At 36.7% G+C, this 24,310-nt stretch overlaps 1 protein-coding gene across 7 annotated transcripts in view; it reads right to left on the reverse strand.

The window, feature by feature from the left end:
• PRUNE2 (prune homolog 2 with BCH domain) overlaps window positions 1-24,310 on the reverse strand; it is a 229,356-nt gene that overhangs the window by 171,105 nt on the left and 33,941 nt on the right. For all 7 annotated transcript variants that reach the window (XM_081066313.1, XM_081066318.1, XM_081066316.1 and 4 more), the window contains exons 2-4: window positions 8,388-8,492; window positions 5,293-5,495; window positions 3,096-3,259 (exon numbers count right to left, since the gene is read on the reverse strand). In XM_081066313.1, the coding sequence (XP_080922439.1) occupies window positions 3,096-3,259; window positions 5,293-5,495; window positions 8,388-8,492 (472 nt within the window). The remainder of the gene's footprint in view (window positions 1-3,095; window positions 3,260-5,292; window positions 5,496-8,387; window positions 8,493-24,310) is intronic.

Consider the following 24,310-nt stretch of genomic DNA (forward strand, 5'->3'; position numbering starts at 1 on the left):
CAAGTATTTGTCCAGTTGGTACAAATTCATAACAAAGAATCCCTTCATATCAAAAAAAGGTTAGCAATATCACTGCAACAAGTTCATGAACTTAATTGTCACATGTCATCAATGTATAGTTAGCAGGACTAGGTTGTGACCTGAGTAGGTGGTTGGCAGTGCCTTTTACTCAAATGGGGGAACTGGGACAAAAGCAAGTTTTGCAGGTACAGGGAACCAAAAGGGTTCCATTACAAACAACCATTATTAGGTGGAGGTGCTAACCTGCCATGCATGTGAAGATGTCACCTGGGCACTGGATATGAACCTGGCTTTCTAAACAGAGGTCACATTTGGAGATACAGGGAGTCATATAGCATAAGTATTGTATTTAGTCTCGGAACTAAATGAAGTCAACATATGAAGAAAGAAAAAAAAAAAAAGAAAAGCCCAAGACAAAGTTCTAGAATACTGCAATACTTACAAGTTGACCAAAGAAGAACTAAAAAGCAAAACTAAGGAAGAGTAGGCCCAACCTTTTGGAAATTAAGAAGCACACTGAAAATGACGACTTTTTTTTTTTCAGCAGACAGGCTAAAAGGCATACTTAGGGTGCTCTCCAAGGATTAAGAAGATCAATATCGTAGCCCACTTGAAATCCATTTACATCACACCAGTGTGCCTCAGCATCACGTGTTCTTGGATATGACCATGGGAATGAAAGCCAAAGAACAACCAAGTTTATTAAGTATTTAATTCATAGTAAATTCAGATTTTAGAGGGTATAAAGTTTACAATAATATATCCTCTATAGTGTGCTAATTATGAAGCTTTTGAAGACTCTCCAAGTCAGCTGTAAATATCTAATCTCACAACATATGAAAGTAGACATTTTTCAAAATTCTTTACGGCAAGGGTGTAAATAGAAATTTTGCATTCCGTCAAGTCCGAGAAGAATGAAAAAAGACATGTTCTAGAAAGGTATGCCAAATTAATGATCATTTCGAGTACCCCAAAATATAAAATAATATCATAGTTGCTTATAGACAAAACCCTTTAGAAAGAAAACTATTCATGATATGAAAATAAAGATTGCTAAAATTATTTATAGGCACATAAGAAACCTCCCTTTAGTACTGATGTCAATATATGACTGGAAAATTTTGATATCCAAGTTTGAGTTTAGTGAATACGGTAAAATTTGACTTGATTCCTTTCCTATACTTACTGAAGATTCCGGAGCTTTTAAAAATTGGCCCGTTGCCTTTCTGAACACTTAAGTTATCTCTTCACAATCAAACTTCTTGGATAACGATCTTTTGTTTCTCTTGGAAAAACTATTCAGTGATGTTCCATCTCCCCTTCACATATGTAACACACATACGCACATAGGCACACCTTGGCAAAGGTGTCCAGAGCCCTCTTCCCACTCTCATAACCCCCTGTGTCTTCTCCTCCTCCGACTTCAGTGACTCTGACTCTTATGACAGGATCGTATTGGAGTCTTCGCAGGTAGAGGTAATTCATCCCCTCACATTCTAATTTCCAAGCAACAAGGAAGTGATATCACTGTTCTGCCTGCTTCCTAACTCCACTCTAAGCCCAACCTTATGAAAAAAATCTGATTATAAGAAAAACCAAAGTCCTTTACCACAGGTTTAATTCTTGGCAGTTTTGCTAACTGAAATCAAGATAACTAACCAAAGGGTCTACATTCCTTTTAATTCCCTAAATTTAAATATTACCATCATCATCATCATCATCATCATCATCAACAACAAAATCACATCTTTGCACCAATGTATTACAGTTTGGTACTCTTTCACTATTTATAGAAAACCAAAATGATGAGCTATTCATTGACTACGATTCTTTCCTACTAAATAACACATGTATTTTTTGAACAATAAACCAAACTTCTTAATTTGCTAAAAGAATATTCTCTAGTGTTCTCCTGCACCCCACCTTTGCACTGTCAAACAACTTCCCTCTTGGGTGAGATCCTCAGTTACCTTTATTTTCTTTCTGTTCTGTCACAGAGACAAATGATTGTGCTCACATAGTTTAGTTGAGGGCACAGTTTGCCATTGAGCATTTTTATAGATGCCCCTAGCCAGCAAAATATTTAAACAGGTTTCCTGGGTCCATTAGTTCCAAAACACTTACAGGAACTATATAACTCTTGAACCTTTTTCTCTCCAATTTGTGGAAGAGACAGAGGAAGTGAAGGAACGAGTCTTTAAAAGAGTTGAGTCAACATTCTCTTGGTCATCTTCCTTTTTTAATTCTTTCAATCTGTTTATCACTATTTTTCACATTCTTGTGTTAAATATGCCTGAGAAAAATCTATGCCTACCATATTCAAGAAAGAGTGTTGAAGGAGAAAAAAAAGCTTTATATAAAACCCAAAAACTGTCCTAAGTGAGACAGTACAGAACTTGTGTGTCGATTTTGTGGCACCAAAGTCAACAGACAATTTCCAGCTTGGAAATTACTTTTTGAAAGTGGTGGGCTCCACTGACAGAGGTGAAATAGAGATCAGGAGAATAATTGATGATGATGTGCTCGAGACCACAATGCCTAAAGCAGGCTGAGTGAAGACTGAACACATTACAAGATGAGGAGAGAAGGAGGTGACAATGTGATTATAAAAGTCCATCCTGCATTTTATCACCAAAATGAAAGGTGTTATTTTTGCCATCCAAACAGTGTTATATAAACCAAACATGTATCAGTATCAGGAGATATTTCATTGTGGGAATGTGGAATTCTAACCCATATTCCTGCTGTTGTGGGGGCAAGAATCACTTCTGGAAGCTGTTAGATGGCCAGAGGAGCTATTCCAGCTCCCCAACAGAGGTGCAGCGGTTCCATTTAATATTCTTGTCTACTGAAACAGCACAGATCTTTCAAGCCTATTTTTAAATGCACATTTTTAATATTCAATATAATGCTACTCTTTAACAAACTCTTTACTCCCTGCCTCTCTGATGAAGCTTCCCGTGGTCTTTAAAGGGATTGTTAACCCAAGAATGGATCACACTCTTTCTGCATGAGCAAATCGAGAGACACTCCATTAAGCCTTCCAGTATTTAATAGAAAGAGTCATCTCTCACCTCTGAGGAGATGAGCCAGCTGCTCGGTGATGAGCTCGGGAGCCTCCTGGAGAATCTCTTTCACAACAAGGGAGGAGGAAGACTCTCGCAACTCAGGCCCAGCATCACTCTGTTCAACGGGGCTAATGATTTTGACAACAGCTGATTCTAAAGTTTTGTCCTCACTGTAAAGCAAATGGAAGAGAGGAAGAGAAAGAAATGGGGCTTGTTTTCTTACTTTTTGAAATCACTTAATTTCTTCTCCCACACAAATGACTTCCTCTCAACAGCCAAAAATATGAGTAAGCGCACATGATTCAGAAGAGTAGACCCTTATTCTATATGGTTTCACATTTCATTTTAACTAATTACCCCCCCCCAAGATTCTTAGAGTGCCTTCACACTTTACCACTTCTATCTTTTGTTTTGCTGTTAGAAAATAATAATAATAATAATAGTAATAATAACAATGGCTAACATTTATTGAGCCTCCACTACACGGCAGATACTATTATAAATATTTTGGAGTATTATCATATTTTATGCTATAAAATGAACGTATGAAATGGATTCTATTAAAATTTCCATTTTGCAAAAGGGGAAACAGAGGCATTAAGATGTTAAGAAATTTGTGCAAGGTCACAAAGCTTTGTAGTAGACTAGCTTGTATTTAAACTCTGATAATCTGGTTCCAAAACTTGTACATCCAATCATGGTGCTGGAGAAAAAATACTACTGACTTATTTACTTCCACAATCATTCTGTATATGTGAGATAGATTTGGCTTTTATCAAAGGCAAGAAGAAAGATGTGGATAAAACTAACTGTATTCTTTCTTATCAAGTGCCAAGACCAAAAGAGTGGCAATGAAAGAAATGGAGATATCCATTTATTTTTGAAAAGCATTCTATTTTATAAACAAACTTAAAGCCAGAGTTCACAACTTTAGCCTCAAAACCAGCGAAATTTTTCCATTTTAATTGGTAACAAAACTTTTCCAAAACTTCAATTGACACAAGTTTCATAGGTCATTCCTTCAGCTTCTTGCACTTTTTTCCATATCTACTTGCATTTGTCGGTCTGAAAAGGTTAACACATAAATTTAATAAAGCATGTGGTCATCCTGAATACTGATAAATGAAGTCAGTCAAATAACCTACCAATAACTCTCAGCCAGAGATCAACGATTGATTGATCAATATTACTCAAAAGAATTTTGTGTGTCTCAAACACCATGAGAATAAAAACAGCCTCACACAGGTAGATTATTTTCAAAACTCTTTACAACTGAGTGAACCACACAACTGACTTTACAATGTATTTATACCTAAATACACTTTCTAAAAAAGGTTAAGTAAAAAGTTAGATACTTGTACAAGTTTTTATTTCATGTATACTAAAGGATACATGGTTAATGTCATCAACAATTAACAAAGTATGCAAAAGACTAACATCTCAAAATAGTGAGATGTTTAACTATGACTCTTCATTCAGTAGTACTAGAGAGCTTATCAAAGGACATCTTTGTATTAGGTTGTAAGGTCTTTGAAGGCATAGAATTTCTCTTATTCCTCTTCATATACCTTTAGATTCTTGTACCAGGTAGCAATTCTTAAGTATTTTTTGAAGGAGACAAAAAAGGACCCAAGTTCTAATCCAAACTCTTCTACTAACTGTATGTGGTGCCTTGGATAAGTCATTTGCCACACCAGGTGTCAGGTGTCTTCTCATAAAATATGAAGTTCAAACCACAAGACTTTAAAAAAACAATCAATTCTCCCTTATAATATAAAATCCTATGAATGATGAGCCAACAAGCAAATGATGTTCATAGATCATCTACATAATTTTCCATTTCACTACTGAGATTTCTTTCTTAAGAACCTTTCAGTTTTATTTAGTGTTTCATTTCCACTTTCATTATGTATTTTCAGCATCAATACACATGACAGTTGCACTACTATAAGAAAGTGTTTGAAATGGTTTAAAATTATAATGTTGGTCAATTTTACAAGAGTCCTCCACTCAAAGAAGTCATATTTGAAATGCAAAAGTAAAAACGGAGGCTTGGCATAGTCTAGATTTGCCGTAAAAGAAGAAAAACTATTTCCTTTCCTCTGAAAGTCCTCTGTTTTATTAATCTCCCCAAACCACAAAAATTGTGAACAAGGTGATGCTTTGTGCAGATGAGGCTTCATTAAAAGACCAGAACCCTCACCTCGATAGCACGTTGCTGTGAACAAGTGTTATAGATAATTTCCCTTCATGATTTAGCTGATGAAGATTAATTTCATCTCGGAATATGTGGAATGATTCAGAAATATTTAGCTCTTCTAAAATAAACCTTGTCTCAGTAAAGTAGTTGAATTCCGTTCTTGGTATGTTCAGCACTGGCAAACAGAGAACGCCAGGTGGACTGACCTACCGAGAAAAAAGGTAACAATCACTGACAGCAATAGGAGGAAAGAATACAATTACAGTTTTTTCAAGCCCAAGTTTAACCGGTAAAGGGAACGAAAGTCCTTTGGCCTTCCTAAACCATTTGACATTCGGAACCTACTTTTCTGGAACCCCATTAGCAGAGCATTACCCTAATATTTTTTAAACTTCTTGTTAATCTATATGAAACCTTTCCTTCTTCTACCTTACTTGAAATATTTTCTGTCTCATTTCAATCCTTCCACAATTATAAATATATGTATTTTCCTCTTCAGAGGAAACAAATTCACATTGTTTATGGAATGAGCAGAAAATTAGAATGATTGAATCAGGTAAGGACAGTGGTGACACAGACAGGCATATAGTCCCCTCTCTACAGGGTGCCTGCCACTCAGCTCCAGCCAATTGTTGACATGCAAAGACTTCAGGCCCAAGATAGTTAAATCTCTCAATTACTTAAGAAAAGTTGGAAATCTGGCTTTTGAGGTGTTATCTGCGATGTTTACTTGTTATTAATTTCTTCATAAAAATACTATGTAGGTTAATGAAGACTCATTTAGAAGCCAGATTTTGGTCAACAAACTAATTGCTGTGATTTCTGTTGGTTTTGTACATTATTTTTTAAATCTTGTATTAAACCTCTTATTAAAAATCGTGCTAATAGAGGGAAACAAGAGATGGATAGCAGTTAGAGAACTTCAGATTCACAAGAATAAACATATTTTTCTATGGGAATTATAAAAAATAAAAGGATTTTTAAAAAATTACTAAGCATGTATAACAATAAACCCGAAATATCACTGAGAGAATGTAGGGTTTGGTAACACTGAATTTTTACATAAAATTAATGGTCTTTATTCTCAGGTCATCACCAGTTCTACCACAAGCATAGTGCTTATTACGCAGTTTAACATTTTTATTATTCATCTCTCTTTCTTAGCACTAAGATGGCAGGGCTTCATGTCTGTTTTGTTTAGTTATGTTTTCCAGTCTGGCACAGAGTAGAAATTTAATATGCATTTGTTGAGTGAAATAAATGAATAACCCCCAGCTATAGTATATGAAGCACAAAGCCATTCCAACAAAATAGTTTTTGTCCCACCTGTCAGGCCAATACTAAATCACAATTGTATAACAATTATTAGTAATTTATGTATGCAAGTTATTTTTCCTGATTAATTGATAGAGTTATAGACAATTACTGATGTTAAAACGAGTCAAAAGCATGTGGCTTGAGCCTCTCTTGGCCATCCCTATTCTGAGGTTAGAGTCAGAAGAACTAGGGTCTAGCCTCAACCTCTGCGGTTGCATTGAGAAAGCCAATTTCTTTTCTGGGCCTCAGCTTCCCCATCTATACAATGGGGTTTACCTACCAGAGTGAAATGGAGGCATACATGCGAAGCTGCAAAGCTCTGTACTTGTCCTATGCGTTAATACTCTGAGAGGGAATAACCAGATTCTCAGAAAAAATGTCAATGAAGATGTAATTTCTGATAGGGCGTGGAATCCAGTAAACTAAGAGCAAAGGTACAGTGTGTGGGCCTTCAGTAATTCCCATTTGTCTCCATGCTCCGTGGCGAACCTTAGAAGAAGGAGAAAAGAGGCCACCTATCTCTTTATCTATCTATTTTATCTAGCACAACTACTTTTCCCACTCCTATTGTGGAATGTCATTATATCATTCAAGACATTGTAGTTGTTGATGGTGTAACTATTACATAATTTCCTTAAGAGTCCATGCCACTATCAGTCTAAAACCCAGTCCGGTTTGACCAATTCTTTGTTCTCAAGACAAGCAACATTTTTTTTCTAGGAGTCAAAAACTCCAGTTAATAAGTTAGTATTTAATATGCATCTCTTGACACAAACACACTTATCTCTTCATACCAATTAATCTCCCTTGTAAAGTTCAACAAATTTTAAGATAAATTTGCTATAAAACCTGTATATAGAGATCAGAATACTTGACCCAGCATTTTGGTCAGCTGCTGCCCTAAAGCTATTCTTGCCACCCACAGCTCATTGTGGAAGACTGAGTTTCATAGAGTGAATTAACTCACTCTAGATCAGCTATGCATATTCTCAGAGCCAAACAAAATTGGAATAAAACAAACCAGACTTCAGAAAATTAAAAATTGTGTGAAATTGGAAATAGCACCAAAATACTCGTAGTGTACTTTTTTAGGCTTTCAGGTAACACATTATCATGGTCTGCTGTATGTTATGGAATGGACATTTTAAAACAACTTATTAAAAGGTCTTTACTACCTCTAGAGGCTATTATAGACTTCACAGAATACAAAGATGCTCACTCAGGAGAGATGATCGCTAACTGAGAATGACCTTGCTATAAAAAGTCAGGGCTAAAAGGCAAAAACAGAACATAGATGTGACATGTAATACCTCTGTTACTGAACAGTCCAGCCAATATGCTCTGTAATTCATGTAATGTTCTCACAGATTATTCTGCACATATGTTTCTTCTCCTGAGGTCAAGACCATCCAACAAGGATGATAAAAGAAAACAAAAAATTCTGACCTTTACTTTTGTTAGTTCCTTGAATTCCCATAGAGGTAGTAACCAACTATTATAAAAATTTTTTAAATTTTTAATGTGAACACATTGATCTTATTGAAACAATGTTGTATAAAGAGAATTGGTAAGAAATAACTTGAACAATGCTTGTTTAATGTATTATAATACATTATTCTCTGCAACAATAAACCAGAATTTGAAAATTAAGTTAATAGGTTTCCTATTTTCCCAGAAAATGTTTGTTCTTAAAAGTTACAAAAAATAAACAAACAAATAAATAAATAAATAAAAGTTATATCATAATTCAAATTAAAAAGCAAAAACTTCTTTTCCCTCACCTTGTCTAGAAAGTAAGCATATGTGAAGGCAGAAATAAGAGAATCCAAGTCACATGATTTGTGTCCAATAACCACATGGACCTTCTCCAAGCGTTTACTTCGATTCTGAAACAAATTCAAATAAACCATCACAATTTAATGTGCAACAGACCAATCTAAAAAGGACATTTTTCAACTATTTTTTAAAAGTATACCTTAGCTACATTCATACATGATTGCATAAATTCATAAATGTACCATGAAGTTTTACATGAAGACATAAAATTGCACAACCTGTTTAACATTCAGAAATGCTCATTTAGATTTTAATAAATTGTCAGGAACAGAACATTGTTGGTTCACAACCTTGGGAGTTTCCCTGGGTGAAATCTGAAAATGGCCCCCGTACCTGGAGGGCAAGAGTACTGCAGAAAGAGGTGGACCACTCCAGATTGGTAGGTGGCAATATTAATGTGCAAGGGGACTTACTTACAAGGCTCGTCTTGGACAGCCACAGGATAAGTAGATCTTTGCACCTGCCCACCAGAATCTTAAAAGTTTATGCAGAGGCCTGAACTGTGTTTAGTCACATACAGTCTCAACAACACATTGTATCTCAAGGCTGTGTCCTTGAAGAAGGGTGGGAACAGTGGGCAGAACATATATTCCAAGGACAGGGGAGGTGGTGAGGAGCCTCCAACTGCCAGGGTCTAGCTCACAGCTCATCTGGTGGTCATGTCTTCTCAATGACTACCTCCAAGAAAAAATGTGGTTCTATTAAGATTATCCACAATCTAACTTGATATGAACTATAACTCTGAGTCATAATTTTTTTAGCAAAAAATTATTTTGGTGTAAATAGCAGTTCCATAGTATTCTATACCATTTCCTTATATAAGATGTTCTTCTTAATTTGACAAAGTGACTTTTTCCATATGACCCTGGCATACATCACACAATTGGGTCAGAATTCATTTTTTCATGCCACATTTTGGGTGACAGGATATGTTCTCTCTGCATTATATTCCATAATTTAATAAATGAAAGTTGTAACACTTTTCCTCCCCTCAGAGAAAGGAATAGGATTCGAATCATTGCTCTAAAAATACAAATCAGTTGCTATTAAAAAGTGTATATAGTCACTTCCCTAGAAGAAGAAAATATACTGTTGTCTTTCCTGGTTAACTCAATATTTACTCAAAATTTCTTTATAGAATTTTGACTTCCTTTTGAAACACTGGGTTGGAAATGCCAAAGAACTAATCGCTCCTAGCAAATTCCACAACAAACCTGTCCAATAACAATATTGTAACCTAAATTGATATCTTTATAGTATATCAGAGATGTCACACGTATATTTCCCTCACCTTTCATCCTATGTTTTAATTTCTCTTTTTAGGACTGACTAGAAAGCCAACTCAATTGTAATACTGCTCAAGAAGGCTAATTTAAAAAGTACACTGGTCATGACCATAAAAGACTCAATAGAAAAGACTTCCTATCCCTTTATCTACAGAACAAAGATAAAGCATTATTTAGTAATTTACTAGGTATTTTACAAATGAATCTATAAATTTGTTAGTGTTTGTAGGGAACTGCTGGTGTTAGTTGAAAACAAGTTATTAAACAACCAGATTGTTGCCCAAGGAACATAATAAAATAAATCTTGATGTGGGCCAGGTTAAGGAGTCTATCAATATAGAGAATGATGGCAGGATCAATATTGCAAATGAGTCATCCAATAGGTAATCATGCTAAATTAAAATAAATGTATATATTTTAATATAGAGATATTGATCTTTAGTAAAACAACATGATTTAAAAGTATGATATAATCTCTCTGAAGATAATTATAACTCCTCTACCCATTGCCACCAACTCTAGCTCCTATTCCCTCCTCTCCCAGAATCCTTCCGTTAACCTCATAAATTCATAGTTAGCTCCTTTGGCTGAGTACCCTTTGAGGGTCCTAGTCTAGTCCCAGTTTTCACTCTCACAGCTGGACTGCTTCCCATTCGCAAGGCTGTCAGATATTCTAAAGACATCTCAAGAAATTTAGGCAAATGGAATTATACTCCATTACAACACAAACAAATGCATTAGGAAATCACATTACTGTAGAGTGCTGTTCTTCCGAGAAGCTCAAAGGTGTAAGTAGACATTACCTCATTTCTCCTCCCCAGATCTTGTAAGGCAGACAGTAAGAAGATTAACAACACTTTTTATAGGTCAATGGAGTCTGTGATGAGACCAAGATTGTTCCCAGAACTCATGACCCAGTATAGTGAGCCCTGTCATCTCTGTCCTGCACCAACCAATTCCAAAATGTCATAATGACTTCAGAGTCTACAAAATGAATGAGCATGGGGATTGAGGGAAAAAGGAGAATGTTAAACATGCATTCTAAATACAGCCATGCTTCAGAAAATTTATAGCATCAAACTCCCCTATAGCTGCTTTCTTGCCTAGGTTTGATAATTCCTACACACAGCTCTGTGTTCAACACTCAACTTGCATGAAAAAACACATCGGGGAAATAAGAAGACTTGTGTGTCAATTCATTTCCAAACTCAAGCCAATTACTACTTAGGAAAAGAAAGGAGCTGAAAGGATTATGAACCCAAACATGTTAGATCAATTTTCACAACTCAGGAATCTTCTAAGGTTATTATTTATTCCTCTTCCCTTTAAAAAGAAAAAAAGGACATATCATCTTGTAGGCCAGGTGGTAGAAAATCCCAGTCCAAATCTTTGAGGTTTCTTTTGTTGCCATATCCATTCTTTGCATGCCCTCTCATTGTTCTTCTGACTTCCCTTCTTCCTACACATCAAGTTCCGTCATAGTCATGACCTCTTCTAGTGTCATTCACCCATGTTTGCCACCTCTAGTCAATGCCCCAATTCCCAGGCTCCAACACTCTTACCCCCCACCACCCTCCTCCATCCAAATGTACCATCTAGTGCACATGTGACCCTGGATTTATCTGTTCTGCACTAACAATTCTAATGGAGAGTTCAAGCCAATGTGTATCCCCGAGATAATGAATTACCCACCATGGTAACATACTTTCGTTTTAAAGAGACCTTTTAAGAATTATGCCACAATCCAAAAAGATGACCAGAAATTTCAGGTTGGCTAATAATGTTGGACAAGACAGGAGCAGTATCATAATTAGAAAGTACCTTTGGTACCTGCCAATGAGACTTAAAAGTTATAAGTTCAACTTCAAAACACCTCAGATGTTCCATAGTGCCTGATTCCTACCCAAAACCTCTGATAAGATATAATTAGAGGTTGGCACAGGGTAGATATCATAATTAACCATGGTTAGACGGATTCCTGCCAGCTTGGAGGAATAAAATATGATATTAATTGTGTAGATTCACCCAGTAAGTAACTCAAGGAATGTGCAGGATTTGGCTCTTCAAATCTGGGGGTCAAGAACCAGCGAATACAGACCCACTTTCAAGCTTACCATCCTCTTGGCAGTGAGAAAAGAGCAAGCACAGGGGTCAAACCAAGGCAGAAAAGTCTGGGGACGGATTTCAAGTGTCCAGGGCTGGTAACAAGGGGTCCTTGTGGTGCTTGGTCCATATTGTGGCAATGGCCCCACTTTCAGGGCAACAGTGAAACTAGAACTCAGAAGAGACTTCTGACCAAAACGACACTCTGCACCTCTCATAGCAGGTCCGAGGGCCCCTTCCTATGTCACATCTGCACATATTCATAGACTCACAGATGTTCAATCTTAATATCTATGTACCTTGACACAGTTCACACTGGGGTCTGGATTATTCACAGACTAATTATATCCAAGTAAAAGTAACATGTACAAATTTATCAATTTAATGTATTATTGTCATTCAACTAATAAAAACCTGTTGTGTCAGACATGGTACTGAGTCCCAGGGATATAGCAGGGAACCAAACAGACAAAAACTCCAGCCTTCATTACACTTGTATTTTAGTGTAAGGAGATATGATAAACCAAATAATTAGATAATGATAAATGCAGGGGGTAGGGTGTGCTGGAATGAGGCACATTTGAGAAGATGACAGATCTGGGTAAGATGACATCTGAATTGAAGAAATGTGACCTAAGGGTATCTCAGGCCAAGGGAAGAGCAAGTGCAAAGGCCCTGAGGTGAGAGCACTCCTAGCATGTTCCACAAATAACTACTGCCTAGTGCATACAATTTCTAAATGTGACTTTGTAAACTCTTAGCCAGGAGTAAGTAGATCCCGAAAGTAAATATCCATTCCCTAGTACACAAGCACACAAAGTATGAAGGAGATTCATCACTAATGGCTAAGGGCTGCACAAAGCCAACACTAATGGAATCCTGATAATGGGTTGAAATAGATAATATACCACTTTGTCATCTACACTTCCAAATAGTTGGACAGAATCTTTCTATGATCGATATATAAAAGAAAATATATTGAATATGCCAGTATTCCAGGTCACAGGTTTAATATGCTTTCAAAGTGTAATTCTATACGTCTCTAAAATGAGACTTCTTAATAAAGTTTACTTCTTATCTCTTTTTAAAAGCCAGCAAAATGCCTAAGCAATCAGATTCAACAGCCCATTAAAGGAAACTGTACTTGTCAGGCAAAAGCACTTTCAAACCCATCCACAGAAAACAGAATTGATCAGAAAGAGGACTTCCATGGTCCTGCTGTAAGTTTAGGCCCCCTCCATCAGTTTTTTCATAACTCCACCCTCTGAGAAACAAAGCTGTTCCCGCCTATAGCTTCCCACATCTAAAACCCCACAAATGACCTTTCATCAACAAGTACTTGCAATACAGCTATACTACAAACTCTCCATACCTTTTTTTCTTAAAAATCTTATGAAAATTATTTTTCAAAAGTAGTTAATTGAAAATAATTTTGTCTTACAACCATTGTAGACAAAACCCACAGAAGTTGGAGAGTCTCTTTCCTCACACGCTAAAGCAAGGCACATTTCTTAGTCCCTTCTCCTTAATCAATAAATGAAGAAGAGGAAAAGTCTCATGAATTTATTCGATGGTATCTCCAAAGAAACTCAGGCATAGAAAAGAGTTGACAGTTGAGCTAGTGTTTCCTTGACTACTTCGTAACTCCAAGTCACTGATGGGTCTACCTTCCTGGAAGCTGGCACTGGGTGTTACAGAAAAGGGCTGGGTTCCTCCCCATGCCACTTGTAGTTGCCATGATTCTAAGAAGACTCAGAGGGTTGGCAGAAGGAAACCTGCTCGTGTTCCTGTAGGTCCTTGACTCCACCAGGAAGACCAGGTGCAAGGGAATGCATAAGGGGCCTCAGCCAAATGCGCAGCAAGGACTAAGGGAGCTGTGGAGATGCCCAGAGCAATCTAGTCCTCCAAAGTTGAGGACAAAAGCCGACTGATAGCTCTGCCGGATATGGATGAAGTCACATCCTTTGTTCATTTGGTAAACAAATGAGGTGCCTCCTGACACTGGACCGGAGTTTAGGATGATTTCTGGAATTCCTGACCTGCATTTCTCATAATCTTATCATTACCTGGAGAAAGTTTGCAACTCAGAGGGAGAGAATGCTGGAGGGAATAACATGGCATCAACCTAAACTTATAAAAAATCAAAGAAGGAAATGTTTATTACTCCCTGCACGGCCTCCAGAACACGGATTTTTTTCCTGCCAACTGAAAACTTTGTATTTTATTTCTTATTTTTGTTTATTTCTCCAGTAAGAAAAGAAATGTATAACATTATAAAAAGTCAGACACAACAAAAATTAATAAAACAATGGTAACTACTTTGTTATGTTGCTGACTAATTCACATTTCTTGTTTATGCACATATATTAACACATATACTTTATAAAACTGGGGTGCTTCTATTCCCACGCTTTAGAAACTTCCTTTTTTTCACTTAACAGTATACTATGCATCTTTTTCCATGACTTTATTAAAATACTTTATTCCTTCTGGCTTACACATCTGTATGGATTGTGGAGGGGGCAGGGGCTGGGGAGTGTGAGGGACGTATATAGAACATCTGGAGTCAGCATAGGTGCCTTTCCTCGGCCCTCCCCAAATCTCCATACTGTCAAATAGGAAACTCTGATGCTCTGATCCACTGGCCACTTAGTCCAGTTCCAGTCTAATGGCTAATTAGTAAACAATAATAAGTGACTGGGAGGCCACTTCTGAGAGCTGTACTCAAGTCATGAGTAAAAGCAAAAATATTTACCAGAATCTACAAATTCAGGACATAGACATTTTATATTTAATTTTCTTATAAATGTCTTAATTTAATTGGTGACATTCTGAATGAACATAAACCAACAGATTAGGAAAAGGCAAAAAGCTTTCAATGATAAGACTCAAATGATTTTGAGGTAATTCAGTTGTCTTACTGATAAAACTGAAACCTAATCAATTCAGCTAAATATATATTGCTTATAACCTCTCTCCAAATTGTCCTACCAACCTACCCCAAATATTTTCCCCTCAGCCTTCTCTTTGCCACACTGCAGAACGCCCTCTTTTAATATCTCTCATTTGTGAAAAACGGGGGATGGGAGTCAGTCTGAGCAAATTCAGCTGTAAATAGCTCAGACCCTGCACACCCACCTACTTGTACCTCTTTCTATGGTGTCAAATGCAAGAGGCCATGGTGGGAAAGCTGGCGATGAGGAAGCCAAAACCTAAACCCAAATGTTGCCTGTCACACTTCTTTTTTATGTAGGCAGTGTGGGACCCTGTTCCCTTGAAGTCAGGCTCCTTTTTTAGCTGGATTATTGGACATCGATCCAACCACGCTTTTGCCTTCTCAGTTGAATCCATTCTTCCTCAACCTGTTTGCTGCCCATCTTGAAAGCAAAGTGTTTTCAAAAGGAGTGCCCTCATATATAGTTTATATATACCTTCTGGATCATGATAATGATCTAGGCCAGAATTGTTTTTTTTACTTAGAGCATTTAACATTTTTTAAAGGTTTTCTTTCCTTTTTGAAAAAAAGATTTTTATTGAAATACAGCTATTGAAATAACATACAATATTACATTAGTTTCAGGGGTACACCATAGTTATTCAACATGTATATATCTAAAGAAGTGATCACCATAAGTGTGCCAACCATCTGACACCACACTATGCTATCACAATATTCCCCATGCTGTACAGTACATCCCCATGACTGTTTTGTAACTACCAATTTGTACTTCTTAATCCCTTCACCTTTTCCATCCTGCCCCCCCCCCCCCGCAAACTCCTTCTCATTAAGATTTTCTTTCTCACAGTGTTCTCAAAGAACAAGTTTTTGGGAGCAGCACCACTCTTTTGCCTCCACAGCTTCAACTATAAAAGTATCAACGGTCAAGGATAGTCCCCCCAAATCCTTACCTTTCTTGAAAAGCCCATATAGGAATTGTCCTACATAGCTTCCTAAGGTAGGTTCATTTTCCAGCCATTCCACAATTTGGGGAAATGTGCTCATATATTTATTACCAACTGGATGGGGTAGCTCTGCAATCTCTCATTTAGGTACTGCTTCCTTATAGATTATATATTACAGATGTCCCATCCCAGAAGTTTGTCCTTCATGGTTTCATAGGTCTTTGTAATCTCTCAACCTTTCCCCTCTTAAACTCAAGAGCTGTAGTCTTTTTCGTCTAGCCTCATATGGACATGCACCCAGGTGGACAAGGCTTTCCTTTGCCTCATCTGACCTTCGGCTGTCTGTGCCCATTTACTGTGCTTAGACCTTGCTACGGATTGAATGGTAAACCTCCAAAATTCATATATCAAAGCCCTAACCCCCAATGTGATTGTATTTGGAGATGGGACCAGTGGGAAATAATTAGGTTTAGATGAAGTCATGAGAGTAGGGTCTTCAATATGGGATTATGGCTTTTATAAGAGGAGACACCATAAAGATTAAACTCTCTCTTCGTCTCTCTCCCTTTCTCTCACTCTCTCTCTGCCATGTGAGATCACAGGAAGAAGGCAGCTGTCTGCAGGCCAGGGAGCGCTCTCACCAGAGCCTGACTGTGCTGGCACCCTAATCTTGGACTTCTAGCCTCCAGAACTATGAGAAATATGTGTTGTTTACACCCAGTCTACGATATTTTGTTATAGCAGCTCCAGCTGGGTAAGACCAATGTTCAGTTTGGAGTTGTTCCAAGATTCAAAACCACTAGGAGATAACTGCACTTTAGGAAAGTTTAGAACATCTTTTACTAAATGATTGATTTCAAAGGCAATACAAGAGTTTTAAAGACCAAATGAGAAACAACATCCCTGATACATACACGTAGAAATCTACACCCACATCACCTAAGATTTATACATTATTTTATAAAATAATGTACGTCTATCATAAAACATTTGTTACATGTAGAAACTCACAAAAGAAAAAATAACCCTCAAGATCTAAAGTTAATCACTATAAGCATTTAATGTTTCCTTCTAACTTTTTGTCTACTTTTGAGTGATCTCTTTTGTAACACTGTGATATTATTATACATAATATTTTGTAACCTCTTTTTAACAACATTTTAAGTATTGTTCTAAAATCCTAAAATATAAACGTTGTAATGGCTAAGGCTGATATGTGTTTGCTTTTGTGACCCCAGCTATCAGCCTATTGCTTTGCACACAGTAAGTGCTCAATAATTACTGAAAAAATAAATGAATTAATAACTACAACATTAAATGGATATTGTATTCTTTAACATGGATCATTAAAATTTATTTAGTCAATTTCTTACTGGTGCAGATTTAAGTTATTTTAAATTTTTGATAATATAAATAAGACTGCAGTGAATATTTGGAAGATAATATTTTTGTGCCCATCCCCAGTTATGTCTTCAGGATAAACTCCTGGAGTTTACATTTCTGGGTCAAAGAATGTACATAGTTTGATGCTTACCAGAATGGTTGCTACATTTTTCACTCACAGAAATACCTGATTTTCAAACCTTCAACTCTGTATTTAAGCATATGTTGATAGGTAAAACAGTATCTTAATGTTAATTTATATTTATTATAATTATGAGTGATTTAGGTCTTTTTTTCATAAGAACACTAAACATTATTGGCTTCATATGGACATATTTTTTGTTACTTTTTCTCTGCATATTTTTTAGGATGTTTGTCCTACTCTACTTGATGAATAAACAGTTAAACTATTACTAATATCAATAAGATATTACTTTTTTATCTGGTCTTGGGCGCCTATGGAATTTGTTCAATAAGTTGCATTAAGTATGCAATAAGAATGCATTATTTAATATGACGTCATTTCAAGCTGTAAAGAGCAATGGTACACTCTGTACCATCCTTTCCTCAATCCACCTACTGTGCTTTCTGAAAATGTTACAATAATATATATCAGACTGCTAGAGAACAACCATGGAGAACAGCCCTGGTCTCCTAGTTCTTGACTGGAATGCATTTATTCCTTTGTTTTGTAGTTAGCTTCATGTAAAAATGATAACGCAACTTAAAATTGAATCTAAGGTATTAACTGTGTCATTATTAAATGTTTTTAAAAGTAATGAAAATTTGGAAAGACAACAGCACGTAAAATGATAAAAGACAAACAATAGAGTGTAAGATAATATTTGCACCTTCTTGCCATTAAAAGGGCAATATTCCTAACATATGAAGAATGCCTAGACATTGATTTAAAAAACTAACAAAATAATCAGTAAAGGATGTGAACAGGCAATTAACAGAAGAAGAAATGAATATATGAAAAGAAACTCAACCTCATTAGTAGTCATGGAAATGCAAATTAGACCAACAATAAAATGTCTTTTTTTTTTGCCTATCAGATTGGCAAAACATTAAGAGTGTTAACATCCACTGCCGGTTACACAGTAGGCAGCAGTAAAGAATACTACAACCAATGTGGGAATAATTTGATAGTATCCATTAAAATGCAGAATGTTCACACTTTCTGATCCAACTTTTTTATTCCACTTCTAGCAATCTATTCTACAGAAATAAAATCACCAATAAGTATGAATATTTTAAAATTTCTTCTTATTATTTAAAACCCATTGTCAAACATGGATATGTAGTAAAATCCCAAAGAATGTCTATTAAAAGAGTATTTGTAATGGAGGGGAAAAAAAGAGAAACAACCTCAATGTACAACAATCAAGGAATTATTGGACAAATTACGGCATATCCATAAAATAAAATCAAAGCAGCTATTACCAAACACATGAGTTAGGTCAGTACCTAATCACTGGAAACAAGGACTCCAATATTTTCTCCACAGCATCACGTGGCTGCTTCTTCCTTCCTGGATCTTCCTTCCTAGATCCTGCCTCTCAGAAGAAAAGCATGCTATGTTTTCCACTTGGGTGACACTAATGTCTTGGTGACTGAAGTAGGATCACCTATTAGGGCATTAATGCAAATTGTTGAGCCCCACCCTTGATACTTAGATTCATAATCTACAGTACAGTCTAAGAATTATGTGACTGGGTTGGGAACCATGGCCTTAAAGAAGACCCATGACTAGCTCCTAAGGACCATCTGGTTTCTGTCAACTGCAAAATGTATCTGCATTTGGTTTTTGAAAGAGACTTCTGGAGTTCCTCTAATCAAGTACAACTTCAGCGAACATTACCAGTGTTCTATTCATTAGATTTACTTAAGTTCTGAGTTAGAAGAGGCCTTAAGACTCACCCTGTTGAAACGCATCAATGGTTTTCAAAGTGAGGTAGTGGACCCCAGAGTAAAGGAAGAAACCACGCAAACTATTTATCTCATCCTTTACATTTTTCTGTTTTCTGAATATATTTTATGGTATGCCTTATATGCTAGTCTATAGTAGTACACGAATAGAATTCAGAAATAAATACATATCCTGAGAAAATGTACTCAAAAGACTTTTACTAATGCTGTTGTCCAAAAAAAAAAAAGTTAGAGACTATTTCTTACAGATGAGACAGCTGAGAACTGAAAGAGAAATGGCAAAGGCAGGTAATAACTGCATTTCCCATCTAAAGTCCACCATGCCACCACCGGCCCAGTGCTCTACTTCGGCTGTGAAATATGGAGAAACAAATGTCAACCACACCCATGAAACTGAATAGTAACTCTCTTCATTTGTTGGTCTGTGCAATCTGTAGTTCCTAGTCATTCATGCATTTAGGGGTCAGCTAGTCAACATCAAAGATCCAATTCCACCAGACTGATGGTTCCTCCAGAGCCCTGGCCACATCTTGAACTTGGTAACCCCCAGAGTTCCTAAGGCAGTGAGGCTCTGCACACAGCAGACGCTCAAGTCAGCATTTGTTAGTGAAAATGATGATATCAGATATAACAGTTGGTCAGAAGAGAGTTTTCAATTTTTATATCACATTCTTATGAAATAACAGCACCATGGAGTAACACTTCACTAACTACCCAAAAGTTAAAAAGTATAGTTACAGGCTGCTTGTAATCATCTGTCTCTTAGGCTTAACAGACTCTCATTTGGTGGTGGGGTCTCTCTCTCTCTGAATTTCTCTCTCTTTCTCTGAATATCTCTCTCTCTCTCTCTCTCTCTCTCTCTCTCTCTCTCTCTCTCTCTCGCTCGCTCTCTCTCTCTCTCTCCCCACGCAAAAACATTACAAATTGTGCATTCTACCTACTTCATGGTGTAAAGGTCCAAAAATGCTTTAAAATGATTTTATAAAGTAGCAGATTTTGTGAGTGTTTTGTCATCACATATTCCCCCTTTCTTCTCAAGACTTAGAGCATTTGACTTCCGAGTCTCCCACATTCTAATTTATCCATTATTCTGAAGACATAACTGTTGTAATAATTTTAATTTTAAATGGCTCAAGCAGTGAGAAGAAGCACGCCATGGAACTCTGTCATCAAACGACTAGCTATTAGTACCTGTATATCAAGCAGGCCAATCCTGGGCCCTGAAATAGATGCATTAACCACCATAGAAGGGCAGGATTGTAATTAGCTACCAGATGTCACTTATCTCTGTCCCCAACACTTGGGTGATTAATGGGTATCCAGTGTAGAACAATTTTAAAATTTCAATGATTTCAAGACTAAAAGGGTATCTACTGTATTAATAATCAGAGCTACTGAGGTTCTTGCCCCAAGGCATTGATTTTACACACAGTAATTTCTAAGGAATTTCAAAACTTCATATGGTGCTTTTTTATCTATTCTGCAGTCATAGAGTGTCTCTTTTGGTTGACAAAATGTGTTAAATAGGTTATAAAGGTCAAACTACTTCCTACTCCATATTCATAAATAGAATGACAACAAGACATAAACCTGCTTTCCCCAAAGGTCATTCGGTGTTCACATTTAGAATGCCCTTTTCATAAAATGTTGATAATTTCTGAAGATGGGAGATAGATATGTGAATTTTTCTCTGGTCTCTCCATGGTGAATGTTTGAATTAAAAAAGTAACTCTGAAAGAGACTAGAGAAAAAGTAAAAGCAAATAGGTTTACAAGAAAGAAAGAGGGAGAAAAAAGAAAAGAAAGGGACAGAGGAAAAGAAAGAGAAGGAAGGAACGGAGGGAGGGAAGGAGGGAGGAAGGTAATGCCTTTTGCATTGGGTTTTATGTAAAGCCCAGGCCCTTGTGTGCACACCCTTGGTAACGGGTCCAAGCACATCTTTGGTTTCAATCTATAGAAGTGAATCAGCACTTAGAATTGCACCTGGTAAAAATATTCTAAAACTAAATATGTTGAAAGAATGGGCCAAAGTGAAAACAAAATAAGGAGCACGAATTCTGAGTTCACGGATAGCCAAAGTCTCGGTTGGGAATAGACTAGCAAATACAGGCAAATGGTCTGCCACCTCGTGTGCCTTTCTCCTCCTTTATCTCGTACCATATTCTCTCCCACAAACGCTCACATACACCTTACATCCTCTAGGACAGTCTTTTTTCTCTGTCTTATGGGGAATGGGTGCAAGGGAACAGTTGTTCTCACGATACCATCAGCACACAACAGAGAAATAACAATCCATCGCAGACCGCATAAAACAATCCCATACCACCCTGATACATGATTCAAACAGAATTTTCTGTGATATAATTGAACAAAGAAAATGTTCTCAGTGGAACTAAAATTTAGGGCTAAATCAGTGATATATCCAGGTTGACTCCATATCAGAAAAATTACTGGAGGAAAAAAAAAGGACATTGAGCCTTCACTTTGCTTTCCTTCTGTAGTTTTGCTTCCTTTCCTCTTTTTATGTTGACAGTCTAATGTTATTCCTATGTTCTGTGCGTATATCTAAATGTTCATCCTGGCTGCAATAAGTCAAAAGCCATTTATGAAATGTGAGAAATAGCCCCAAGTGGTGATTTCCATCTTGATTCACTAGAGTACTCAGACCCACTTCCCTGTTTCTCTCTTTCCCCATCTATGGAAAGCAGAAATGCCTTTTGAACAGAGGCAGGTGTAGATGGGGGGGTTTCTTCATAAACTATGCCTTATCAGCAGATCCTGGAAAATCTTAGGATGCCTCTCAGTACATACATGGCATGTACTAAATGTTTCTGAGAAACTTGATAGTAACTTCTGTAAAGAACTGAGAGAAAAGACTGAAAATAACTACAGGTATGCTGCCCTTTGAACTTCTTCAATTTACTGTCTTTGTCTATCCTTCCAAATACATTTTCCAGGCCTTCCACGAAGAATATAGAACCTTCTGAAACATAAAGTGTTTATCTTTGTGCAGACACGTGCTGGTGGGTTGCTTAGCAGATGTCCACACAATACCCTCAAGGTCTGGTCCAGTTTATCGTATCCAACGATACGAACAATTTCTTGCATGAGGCACATGTGGAAATAAAGAAGCCATGACATTATTGTTAACACTTATGTAGGATTCGAGAAACTAATATTCCCTTAGTTTAGCCACTCCCTACCCCCAATAGTTGCACTGGAGGATCGGCATGAGCCAAGGACTCCTACAAGACAGACGTCCAGCCATGCGTGTCATTTACACACTCGCTGCTGGAGCAGCTCACATCAACACCTCTGGGACAAAGGACTTCTACCCAGGGGTAGACAACACCCCACCCACCGAGCTTCCAAATATAACATTATTCAGGGAAAAGAAAAGATTAGAAAGCTGTGCTTTTATTACTATTTCTCAAATTTGCCCTGAAGACTAATATTTTAATAACTAAACAGCCCTCATTTTTTTTCTTGCTATATTTCTCTTCTTTAAAGTTATAGGAATTTAATTATTTAACTTAAAATGTTTTCATTTTTATCGGAAAATCTGTGATTCAGAGTCTTCTGCCACCCTACACTAAGTTCCCAGCACTTGGTTTTGTGACCTTCTCTCTGATCAGTTCCTCCTAACATGTCGCCCCTACAAGAGCCAGCCACTATGTGGCACAGGTTGCTCCGGACACTTTAATTATTTCTTCTTCCTTGGATCAGAAGGGCTGGAACTAATTAGTCAGGTTTTCTCCTCCCATGAACAAGCCAAGCTGCGCTCAGAAGACTGTTCCCAGAAGCTTTGATTTTTCTGAAGTCAGCTTTTTGCTGTCATAAGGAAGATCTATTGCTTTAATACTCACGCGTGTAAATGTCTGCATTTGGAACGAACGTCAGGCAGGTGACACCACACACCTGGCATGTCTGAAACCCGCTCAGACATGACAGTAATGAACAGATAAGTGGCTGGAAGCAGGCAGGAGAGGAAGATGCCTTTCCAGCAAGATGCACTTATGCACGTTCACAGGGAAATGTACAAGGGATATGCAGAGCAATTACTGTACTTTGCAAAGATGACAGTTTTTAATGATGCCATTATTTGTTACATTGTGTGTTTTTCAGTGACAGAAGAACCCTCACCTTCCAGGTGACCTCTTATTCTCTCTCTCTCTTTCTCTCAAAATATTTTGAGGAACAGGAAATTTTTTTCAAACTAAACAGTACCTGGCACACAGTAGTTCTATTCAATAAATTTTATTAAAACACATGTCTTGGGGCACAGCATACTGCAACAGGATATAGATATAGATGAAGATAGATATGTAAAAATGCTCATGTACAAATTCTGTAGTATTTCACTGATATTTTAAAAGCATAAGCATTTTAACATTAACTGATTACCACACTCTGATAAGAACAAGCTTTCCCAATGAAAGGTTTCAAATCTAAGCATCAGATCCTTCCAACTGTGGGATAATATGATGTTCTACTTCTAAGTAGTAAATAACCTATTTTTAAATTGTCCAGATATTTTCCATGTATTTGCTCTCTTCTGTTGAAAGAATTGCCAGCAGTCTCTAAATATAACCTCTCAATAAGGAAAATTTTCAATGTATCAATGTGAATTCTATTTGGGGCATAATTAACTGAATAGATTATTGAGAAGACTTTTAATACAAAATATGTAAACAAATTTTTCTGCCTTGATATTTTAAGGAAATCAGTCACTTAAAAAAGAAAGCTATTATATTAAGAGAAGATTTTGTTACTTTAATTTTTAAATAAGTGTCATATTAGACTTTCAATTAAGAAATACATATTAAAATATTGACAAATAAGAATGCTTTAAAAACATTATGGACATCTAACCAAGACATAATAAAAATGCATAAGACCACCAAAATCTTTCACCATAATAAACAGCTGTAAAATAGATGACATCAGCTTTAAATTTTTTTTCACTCGTCTTGTAAGCTAAATCTCTGTGCATGTTGTGCTTGTGGCTATGCTGAATGCTGAATTATATAAAGCTTTTAATTAAAGACTCAAATTTTCTTACCATTTTATTTTCCTTAAGAGAGTGTTCTTTTTGAGTAATTTCCTTAGCAGAAGTCTAGAATTTCAACAACCAGAATGTTACATATTTATTTCTTGATCCCATGCAGTCTGCTTTGAAAATACCAAATATTTGGAACTATTAGTAACCTAACATTTCTACCTTATGACTTACAACTTTTACCTTATGACACACTGCCTAAG

The sequence above is a fragment of the Rhinolophus hipposideros genome (genome assembly GCF_964194185.1).
Source record: "Rhinolophus hipposideros genome assembly, chromosome: 11".
Taxonomy (NCBI): domain Eukaryota; kingdom Metazoa; phylum Chordata; class Mammalia; order Chiroptera; family Rhinolophidae; genus Rhinolophus; species Rhinolophus hipposideros.